General features: G+C 40.0%; 2 protein-coding genes and 1 long non-coding RNA gene across 3 annotated transcripts; 2 read left to right on the top strand and 1 right to left on the bottom strand.

Annotated features, from left to right (window-relative positions):
• The first annotated feature begins 1,647 nt into the window (after window positions 1-1,647).
• Window positions 1,648-2,699, top strand: LOC127749720 (uncharacterized). Its single transcript, XR_008011313.1, has 3 exons — window positions 1,648-2,004; window positions 2,332-2,445; window positions 2,554-2,699. It is a non-coding gene; the product is annotated as an uncharacterized LOC127749720 (long non-coding RNA).
• On the bottom strand, window positions 2,461-6,337 carry LOC113210116 (uncharacterized). The gene is made up of 9 exons (XM_026427947.2): window positions 6,163-6,337; window positions 5,579-5,964; window positions 5,349-5,496; window positions 5,056-5,265; window positions 4,592-4,963; window positions 4,270-4,509; window positions 4,064-4,170; window positions 3,838-3,979; window positions 2,461-3,752 (listed from the first exon to the last, which is right to left on the bottom strand). Exons 1-9 carry the CDS (start codon window positions 6,230-6,232, stop codon window positions 3,577-3,579), a joined length of 1,851 nt encoding a protein of 616 aa, XP_026283732.1. The 5' UTR covers window positions 6,233-6,337; the 3' UTR covers window positions 2,461-3,576.
• Window positions 6,338-6,692: 355 nt separating this feature from the next.
• LOC113210120 (nucleoporin NUP35) lies at window positions 6,693-8,767 on the top strand. The gene is made up of 6 exons (XM_026427951.2): window positions 6,693-6,976; window positions 7,103-7,370; window positions 7,454-7,600; window positions 7,670-7,979; window positions 8,057-8,251; window positions 8,348-8,767. Exons 2-6 carry the CDS (start codon window positions 7,108-7,110, stop codon window positions 8,423-8,425), a joined length of 993 nt encoding a protein of 330 aa, XP_026283736.1. The 5' UTR covers window positions 6,693-6,976; window positions 7,103-7,107; the 3' UTR covers window positions 8,426-8,767.
• The last annotated feature ends 1,529 nt before the right edge of the window (window positions 8,768-10,296 follow it).

Here is a 10,296-nt window from a genome sequence, read left to right on the forward strand (position 1 = left end):
GGTGGCGCGGGCGGGTGCGGTGGTTGAGCTTGACCAGCCCAGGGGTGGGATGGTCGAGGGGCACGTGGAGAGGGGAGCGTGCGCGTGTGCGTGTGTGTGTGATTGTGTGGGTGTGTGGGTGCGTGTGTGTGTGCGTGTGTGCGTGTGTGGGTGCACGCGTCTCCGCGAGCGCGCGGCGTGAACAAGCACAAAAAAGGCCATTGGAGAATGACGGTGGGGGATCTGTGGGAAACGAAGCGAGCACCGCACGGCAGTATGTCGAGGTGGTGGAAAGACATTATCGGACAAGGGGAAAAAATATATACTAGTAAGGCCCCCTCTTCGGAAGTGGACCGAGAGCGAGTCTTCCCGTCTTCAGTTAATAGCAGTGTGGTAAATTTGAAATGTGTGGTGGCACGAGGAACGTACTGAGATGTCTGGGGAGCAGCGGGAGACCATCACAGAACACTTCGCTTCGTTCAGCAGTGACACAGAGACAGAGAGGAAAACAAAAATATTCCGACGGCCCTCTTTTCGCGCGGTGCGCGTCAGCAGGACCTGAGGCGTGTTAACGTCATCGCTGCTGGCGGAATCTGCTATCCAGGCCATGGCCTTCTCGGGCGCCCCCGGGGCGCTCCGGTTCGTATCATCGCACGCACAGCAAGGCAGGCGCCATCCCCGCAGATCTGATCCCGATGCTAATCCGGTGATGTTAGGCGATCATATCTTGTGCTACACTTTTGTCGCGCGCCCGTGCGCCCGTGCGGTGTGCCGCGTGACTTGCGGCCGGGACTGCCCTCCTCTACTCTATTGCGGTCGCTTTACGCGAAATAAATACTGGTAGCAGTGCGTTTCGCTGAAAGGGGTGCGAGTATAGAACAACGGCACATCTGTAGGGTAAAATCGGGTGTCCGGTTCGCCTAAAAGTGCCTGCTGCTCTCATGCTGTCCGACAACCCTACCCCCTACAATTTACCAAAAACAACAACATTGTCATGCAAATGAGAATATCATAGCACTGAATGATTTCACAACTATGTCGTCACTTGTAAATGGGACAGACAAACTTTTGATATGACTATATAGTTGTTATTATCACTATTCGCCTAGATGTTTATTTATTTTTACTGTGCACGAATGACGTGACGCGGCGACGGGGCCCCCGCGGGCCCCTGGTGCGCCCTGGTGCCAGCAGCGCATCGGCCTTCCGGAGGGAGGGGGTGGAGGGGATACGGGCGGCAGACGCGACGTGTCGCGCCCCGCTCCACTCGCGTCATTAATTTGGCGGGCGCCAATGTGACGCCCCGCCCGGCTAATCCTCGCTGACTCGCCATATCCCGTTCTGACCACACGACGACGGCAACACACGATATCAATATCCGATAAGAATTCATTCAGTTTACAACTTGTGATACACTCAAAATGTTAGGGGTGAACTGTGATTGTGAAAAGGGGACGTTTGTGTGCACATCTCGGTGAGAAGCCTTCGACGTAGACGTCAGTTAGACGTTAATTTAGATGCTTATGGTCAGAAAATCGGCGTCGTTTCGACTTCAAACCGACGTTTAATCCAATCGTTTCGCACTGGGATCTAGATCAGATGCAACTTTCGAGTGAAAAACCCCCATCGTTTCACCAAAGCGGTCCTGGGGCGAAGTGGTTTCGTTAGGCCAGTGGCTTGTAAATCAGAGATCGCAGGTTCGGATACTCGGGGCATATTGTTCGTTTTTCGTTACTTCCCGACTAAGTAGACTCGAGCTGGCTCGGGCGGCTGGCAGTGCTCAGTTACGAGAAGGGAATTATCCATTCATTTCGAGAGGTTGTCAATAACAAGAAGCAAAATACACAGTTGCGGCCAGAGATAGGAGGCGGGTGCGGGAGGGGAAAGAATCGCCCGGGGCCAGCTGATCATTACCGAGTGCAAGTGTCTATATGGCTGTGCTGCGAGGAGGGGGGAAGTGAACCATCAAAGACAATTGATGCCTCAGTGGTTATTGAACTTTTCCTACACAATATTAATGGATCTGTGAGTAAACAGTATGGGTCACACTGTTGAGTTTCTGCAAAAGCAGTGCTTTGCAAATTGCAAAGGATTTTAATCATTTGTTACTACAAAGCATTTACTCTGCAATTACAAAGCAATGCTTTGCAGCATGTAACCGCTAGCTGGCAATGCTTTGCAATTGCAATTTAGATGCATCACATCGCTTTGTAACTGCAAAGTTTAAATGCTTTATAGTTACAAAGGATCAAAATTCTCTGCAATTTGCAAAGCAATGCTTTGCAGAAATTTAACAATGTGACCCACACTGTTTACTCACAGATCCATTAAATCCACAAAATTGCTTTGCAGGAGTTCAACAGTGCACTGTGATTCACCTGAACCAATGTTTTATGATGTTATGTCCTGATGTTTAGCTTCCTTTTGGGAAATCTAGATTTTAAAAAAAGAAGGAAACACATAACGGTAAGAACAACACTATTACGAGAGGAAATACATGTTTAATTCTGCATGGACGGATTGGTTGATTAATACAGTGGAATGTAAAACTAAAGTGTTAAGCATTGCTTTCAGCCTTATCATACCACATTATAACAAGAGGATAACAAGTACCCAGGAGTTTTACACTTACTTCCAATAATGGATAAGACAGAGTCAAATGTTGTAGAATAAACATTGATCAAGATGTAAGAAAATCTCAGACTTAAATGGAAACAAATCAGTTCCATGAAATACTCAGGTTTCAGAGTTCTAGTTGACTCATATTGGCTGATAAGAAAAATAACACTAATTTGCAAAATAATATCAACTATGCTTTTAAAAATATGTACGTAGATCTGAGTCAAAAGTTGTAGAAAAACTTGTACAAGATTTTTAAAATCTCAGACTTAAATGAGAGGAAAAAAACATGAAAAGCTTTTCACTCATCATAGTCTAATAAAAAAATAACACTAATTTACAAAATAATATCAAAAATGCTTTTAAAAATATGTTGATAGATCTATGGTAAGGCACTCATTGTCTAATAGTTTCATACCCAATAAAAATTGATTCAAAAACTTGCTCATTAATTAAAAGTTAATGTTCCAGTGGAATGAACTGTGTAACTTTGGACGGAAACAAAGGTAAACAACATGCCTGGCAATCTTTCCCAATCTCATAATTATGAGATCAACAAAACACCTCAATACATGTTACATATTATGTTTTTCATACACAATGATTCACCTTCCTGACTCTAATTCTACTGAATGATAGAACAGGATGATTAAAAGTTTCAGCTGTAACATAATTGACTTAAAAATATTATCAGAAAGTGCAAAAAGACACATCATGGACACAGGACACAAGACCCACATTGCGGCAACTCCTTTTAAGGCACAGGATGCTTACAGCTACTAATTGACAACAATCTGAGACTGGATCATTCAAGTAGTTCCAGAATAATTTGTAGGTACACAGGTTCAAATTTCAGTAAGTAGCAGTGCAATAAAATACTATAAAATTAACTTATACATGACATGTGAAAGATCGTCAGATACAATAAAACAGAAAGAATGAATCATTTCATGAAAGTCTTAAGAATTTACTATGGCTTTACAAAAAAGATAAACAGCTTAAGCATAGAGATACTGTTAATACTAAAATACTGAAATATATTGAAACAGCATCTGACTTTAAGTACCCAGATCCAAAGTGGAATACCTGCACATTGGCTTCATTCTTGTGCCATGGATTTTCACCATCATCAAAGTACATGGGGCACTGATCGCCTAAAAGAGAACAACATAATTATAGAATGTCATCAGATATAAAAGAATAACAGAAAAAAATTGCATATATAAAAGTTGTACTTACGTTCTCTTTCATACTCCACCATGTCTAAAGCAACAGTGGCACCTTCCGTATAGTTCCAGCTAGTGACATCTTGCTTCAGATCACAGAACGCACCAATTGCTTGGGACATAAGTATACGGTTCAGATCAGCACGTTGATAAACCTGCAGAAATCAAATTCATCAGATCAATCTAGGCACAAAAACTTTCAACCGTGAACATGGATGAAAACTTTGACTAATACTGACCCAACATCTATATTTGCTGAAGGGATCAAGTTCATCATATGTAATCAAATATGATTTCAGATTTTCTTTCCAATACGCAATACACTTCATTTTGTAATCAGGGTCACCTGAAATCGAAGGTGACTTAAAACTTGATACCCACTGCACTTTAAATTTAAAAGTTCTAAACACAAAAATTGTTTGAATGCCTCACTACCAATACATACTGTAAATATCCTTTGGCTGTCCTCGATGGTCAACAGAAAGGCAATATGTCTCATCAATCAGCATTTCTTTTTGATCAGTATCACACACTGACAAATCAGAGATGTTCTGTTTGCAGTATAGATTCGGTCGAGGGGATAAAGTTACTCCACCGAGAATACGAGTTTCAAATGGTTGATCACCTCGTTGAGTGAAATTAAACTTTCCCGCAACCGGGCAACGTACAGGATGAGGGTTTTTGGCTGCAGATAAAACAAAATTATACCATAACATCAGGAATGGGACCAAAATAGGTAATGGATACTAAAACTTGTTAACACATACCCAAGAATAAATCGTATTTCCAAGCTACATTGTTCTTGAATTGTACCCATGAGCATACAGTATGAAAATCATCTTTTATCACAGCAATTCCTTTTCTGTACCGAATTACATTATGATGCTGAGGTACAAAATCAAAGCAAATATAATCTTTTTGACAGCCGTCAACTGTAAGTCGAGCCATCATGTAACGAGAATCTCTTGTTTCACGACAAACATAAACACTGCGCCTATAACGGCCTTCATCAGGATGATACGTTTCAATTATATGGGTGTCATTAATAAAAACATCCGCATCAATGTTAGCTGTGTTAATCCAATCCCCAGAAAAGTTTTGGGGTAACCTACACCCAGGTTCCACAACTTCTGCTTTCACTGAAGAATAAAAATACAATGTAATTAAAATCTAAAAAATCTACTTTAAAGGATAATTTGCTATCTCATCACCTAATAACAATTCTACAAACCTGGGGTGATCCTCATTCTCTCTGGACTCTTTTCAACTGTCTTTAAAGTGTTACACTCTGCAGTTATGGAAACACCAATGTATAAATCATCATCTCTGTTCTTCAAAAAGCATCGGTATTTTTCATCCTTTCGTGATTCCTTAGTGTTGACAACAGCAAAAAAGTGATTCTTGTCCACAAACCAATCCCCCAAACAACTGTACTCCACAACTAGGACAAAACATTAACACTGGTTGGAAAAGAGCAAAGATGACACTGATTTTGTAATAATGATAAGAAGAAGAATACCATACCTCCATCAAAAGTACCAGTCATTCCAGGACAACTTTTGTATGTTATATTGAACTTCTGATTCGTGATTAAAAACTGTGTACCTGCAGTTTGACAAGACCGAATTTGAGCTCCAGGATTGTTACATTCACCAGTGAACCTAAAACGATTCTGTGAACAAAACGGAAAAGAAAATGAATTGGACGTGACTTTAAAGGGGACAACAAATCTAATCTATATCTCCTGAGCATACCTGGTATGCAAACTGCCAAACCCCCTCTAAACTTGATCGGCAATTCACAGGTATTGGGTTCTCTGAGAAAAGAGTTATGAGCTGCTGTTCTTCATTAAGTCTGCTGCAAACTCTTTGCAATGTTGGAATTGTATCGGGCGGCAGATTCACACAACCTGTTTCCATCTTATCCATCACATTCACTGTCCTCACAATCAACTTGACACAGTGAAAACAGGAGTCTTTTTGGAAAAGAAAAGTATAGTTGACATGGTAATCCTCATGAAAGTCGAGGCAATGACCCTTGTGAGTCATAGAGTCTGCATTAATTTCTGTGAGGACAGGTTGGTTTTCCCAAGAAAACCAGGATCCTCTAATGATGAGAGGAATGCTGCATCCACCTTCAGCTGAAAATAAGAGCAAATCATTTAAGACTCAAATCTAGGAAACTAGGATGTAAAAACAATGGAAATATAAAGCAGCAAAGGGGAAAAGGATAGCGTTTCGCTGGAATTAATTGATTAAATTTGTTCACAAGTTAGCAGAGGTTAAGAAGATTCTTACATTCGAAAATGAAGTAAAATTAAAAAATATGAGCTACTTACTTGATTCAATAGTCAGAAAAGTAAAAAGTACAGCAATAACTGCAAATCGTATGAGTCTTCGTTCCCTCATTTTTGTTGTCGACAATATCACAACCAGTCACAAATTCAAAGGGCAACACCCCAAGTTGCCATTCCTTACCCACACCCACAACAAAAATAAATGCAATATTATGTTGAGTTTGTTTTGTTCTCTCACGGGTACCACTCGACAGCAACAGGTGAATGGCTTTAATTGAATTTAAAATGATTGAAAAGAAATAATAAAATATCAAAAACCTTTTTTTTTTGAAATTACACGTACAATGAAAATAAATAAACTGTGATAGCAGATATTTTTTTTAAATATCTTTTACTCATTAAAAGGTAATGTATTGCTGCAGGTTACCCACACTTTCGTTACCACCATAGCCAACTGTGCGTATGTAGGATGTGAAATAAACTTCACTTTTTCAGCAGATCGTAGTCGCAGTACTTGATACATGTACCGTTTCTTTAAGTTTCAACAATTTCTTAAAGCTTTGGTTTCTTCCTTGAAGTTAGGTGGTCTGTTATATCAGTAACAAGTGATGTAGGAAGTTTTGACTTTTTGGCTGCAGGTCTGGTTCCTACTGACACTAGTGACGGTTTTTCTCTCAACGAGCGAACGAGCACGAGCAGATCAAAGTAAATCTAACTCAAACAAACTTAAATTTGGTTGCTCACTCCCGTGAACTACAGGCACGACTTGTGACTTGTCGAGTTCTGTCACATCTGAGTCTTCTGGACAGCTAGTGCTTTTGCTTTCTTCCTGACTGCGTTTATCTGCTTAGAACAGGTTAATGTTCTCCAGTGTTTCTTTAACTTTTTAAGTTCCATTTTACTGTATTTTAATTTTTCTGGGTGCTTTACAAGTCCTTCTGGACTGATTTTCGTGCGGTTCACTGAAGTTTCCATTTTGCAGGTAAAATGGAGCCAATGGCATTGGGATCACCAGTAGGTAGCCCTGCTAACATGAGTTCCACACAACAGTTCTTGCCACAATTTTTGTTAGGTGAGAATGACTTTAATCAATCACTGAACCAATCACTTAACCAATCTCATCCTGGGCCAAGTACTGCACGGCAACTTGTGATGAGCCCAACCAGTGCAGGAAGACATGTTACATTCTCTCCTCCGTCAATTGGGGGTTTTGGACCTGCGCTTAGCTCAGCAGACTCTCGCATGAACAGGTAAGGTACTTGACTCCTTCATTTCTGTTCAGATTTGAGAAATTCCTAATTTGTTATACAACACTGCTGTTTTTAATTCACAGAGCACAAGCACCAGCTGGTCTAATTGGTCAGAGTGAAAAGGGCTCTGGCCCTCCAACTACAGGCTTGTTTGACACACTCCACCCATCCTCAGAGCAGTTACAATACCTGTCTCCAAGCAAACCTAATGACAACTCAATGTACCAATCGTAAGCATTTTTGTTTTCATTGTTTATTCTCTTGAGAGACTCATCCCTTACTGAACGTCATCTTCTTAGGAACCTCAATGCTTCACTTTTAGCAACGTCACCTCCACCAGCAACACCTGGAAGCCAAGCTCATCATATGAACCAAGAGCCCCTTTCAAGTAACTGGGTCACTGTGTTTGGTTTCCCTACCTCTGCAACCTCTTCGATATTGGCTCAGTTTGCCAGATATGGAAATATTGTGGACAAACAGCTACCTGTTCAAGGAAATTGGATGCATTTACTGTATCAAACAAGAGTTGAGGTCCGACGAGCTCTTGGTAATAATGGCAAGGTCTTTGGTGGGAATACCATGGTAGGAGTTATGCCCTGCACAGATCCTGTAAGTCTTTTTTTTTTCTTAACTTTTTGTAGTTTACTTTTTACTTTCTTTACATTGATGGTTTATTCTGTCTTTAGTCCATTGTTGAGATCTCAAAAGAAAATTTGAGGGATCCTAATATCTCAAGACTGAGCATGTCTACCACTACTGGTAACATGTCATTTGGAACACCAACAATGGGGCCCCCAGGGTCTGGAATTTCAAGCCCATTTGGAACACCCCGCAGTGCAAGGCCACTTCAAAGGGCTTTTTCAAGTACTCATGTTGGTGATGTGAGTATTGGATTGAACAGGTTCATGCAGTACCCTAATTTTCACTGTCTGCTATTTTTAATTAACTTTTATTTTATCTTGTTTCAATTTATCAAGGTTGTCTCACCCCAGCATACACCACAACGAACCACAAGTCTTGTGTCGAGAGCTATGGACTATGTTTTTAATTGGTAGATTATATGTTTTCTACTGTGTTTTTCAATTATGTCATGATTTCTTATGTAATTTTCTAAATGAGTTGACGAGAGGTGATGTACCTTAAAATGAAAGGCAGATTTGCAGTTCTGCAGTGTATGTGATTGTAGGATGTAATAATTTTGTACAGCATATTTGTTAATTTGTGTGAGTTGAGCTGTGTATGTTTTAATATCCTTTCATATGTGTTACACTCTTTTAATGGAAAAGTCATCTTTGTTCAGTTTCATTTCTTACGAATTCAGTTCTGTACAATCTTTGTACCTGTTACCAGTGAATAACTGTGAAATGATTGAATGATTGCTACCAGTATACATACAATTAATTGTCTTTCCTTTCAACATTCAACAGAAGGAATGACATTTGGCACCCCACCTCCGTCTCCGACAGTATGATAGCATTATTAATTTCTTCTGGCACCAATGAAATTAATTTTCATCTTCAATATTGTGGTTAAAAGGAATATATAAACAATATCAAGATGAGTTGAATTGTTTATTATACAAAATATTCACATAATTAAGGGCTTGAAAATATTTGTTGATGTATGCAATCATAAAGGGCATCCTACTGTTTCTGATTAAGGAGACTTGCTGTAGTTACATCAAAATTTCCTTGATAGATATACATCTAAAATACTGATGGCATCACTATTTTAAAATCTAATAAATTTTAACTCTTAACTAATTTTGATGCAACTTGCCAACAGGTTTGCAAACACTTCTGTTTAAGGACTGTTATACAATTTCACAGTAACAGTTCTTCAGAAAATAATTTCTTTACTTTTTTGTTTTTAAATAAAGTCTCTTTTGGCATGGAATGTCAAGCAGCAAACACTTACAGTAATCACAAATTTCGTTTACATGAATTGTTAAGTTATACTTTTATAATATTACAATATCTAACAAATCCGTTAATACCAGCAACATCTGAAAGAGGCAAACCGAGAAAATTTTAGGAATTAGAAGTGACGCAGAATTATTTCATTTCCTATGCTTTATCACGGGAGTGTGACCACATAGTGGTCATACCGCACTCTAAGTGATGGTTCATGAATTGTTAATGCGAAAATAAAGAGTTGCAATTTTGTATCTTGATTCTGCCATTAAATACCATTTTCAGTGATATGTCAATGGCAGTCATAAAGCAAATGGTTTGGGTTCAAAACAATAAATAGATTCCTGCTGCGCTGTAAAATCCTTCTTTAAGGATTAATGAAATACTGCATTACATTGCAAAACCAATTATTGATGGTAAAATCAAAGTTGTTGCAATGAGAGGGAAAATCAATATTCTCTTCAGTATTAACAAAAAGCCTGGAGACACTTAAAACTATTGGCAGAAATGTGTGCATTTTTCAGATGAATTGGATGAATAATATCTCTACAAATAAATTACAAAAATGCTCTACGAGCATAACAGGGGTTGGCACAGGAAGGAAACACCAACAAAAGAGAACGCATTCATCACCTAAAAATCAACTACTGTGACAAATTTGTTCTGGCGGTGACACTGCTAACCAGGCAGGGATGAGTACTGCCGATTAGCAGTCTGAACTGGTGCGCCCCATGTGTAACACCAAAGGGAAGTTGGAGAGAGAAGGGCGGAATAAAAGAATCTGTAGAAATTCTTTGTAGGTTCAGCTGTAACTACGTCAAGGCTTCATAAGCCTTGCTAGGCCTGCTTCGCTATCACCCCTCACCCTCACTCGTCCACTCACCGGCAGCCATACACAGGGAGGAGTTTGGTGCCCTCTGGCGACGTCCAGACGATGACACGGTTCACTGTATCTGCACACCAACCGGCACCGGCAGCTGCACCAAACCGGCCGCACTGACTCGATCCGGCCG

This window comes from Frankliniella occidentalis, unplaced genomic scaffold (genome assembly GCF_000697945.3).
Source record: "Frankliniella occidentalis isolate FOCC.00 unplaced genomic scaffold, Focc_3.1 Scaffold82, whole genome shotgun sequence".
Classification (NCBI taxonomy): Eukaryota; Metazoa; Arthropoda; class Insecta; order Thysanoptera; family Thripidae; genus Frankliniella; species Frankliniella occidentalis.

What these genes read in the sequence shown, in the direction of transcription:
- LOC113210116 (XM_026427947.2), bottom strand. Translation starts at nt 6,232, where the DNA reads ATGAGGGAACGAAGACTCATACGATTTGCAGTTATTGCTGTACTTTTT. An exon ending in TTTTCTGACTATTGAATCAA is followed by an intron (nt 5,965 to 6,162) that starts GTAAGTAGCTCA and finishes TCTTATTTTCAG; the next exon opens with CTGAAGGTGGATGCAGCATT. An exon ending in TCAGCAAATATAGATGTTGG is followed by an intron (nt 3,980 to 4,063) that starts GTCAGTATTAGT and finishes TGATTTCTGCAG; the next exon opens with GTTTATCAACGTGCTGATCT.
- LOC113210120 (XM_026427951.2), top strand. Translation starts at nt 7,108, where the DNA reads ATGGAGCCAATGGCATTGGGATCACCAGTAGGTAGCCCTGCTAACATG. An exon ending in GCAGACTCTCGCATGAACAG is followed by an intron (nt 7,371 to 7,453) that starts GTAAGGTACTTG and finishes TTTAATTCACAG; the next exon opens with AGCACAAGCACCAGCTGGTC. An exon ending in TTATGCCCTGCACAGATCCT is followed by an intron (nt 7,980 to 8,056) that starts GTAAGTCTTTTT and finishes TTCTGTCTTTAG; the next exon opens with TCCATTGTTGAGATCTCAAA.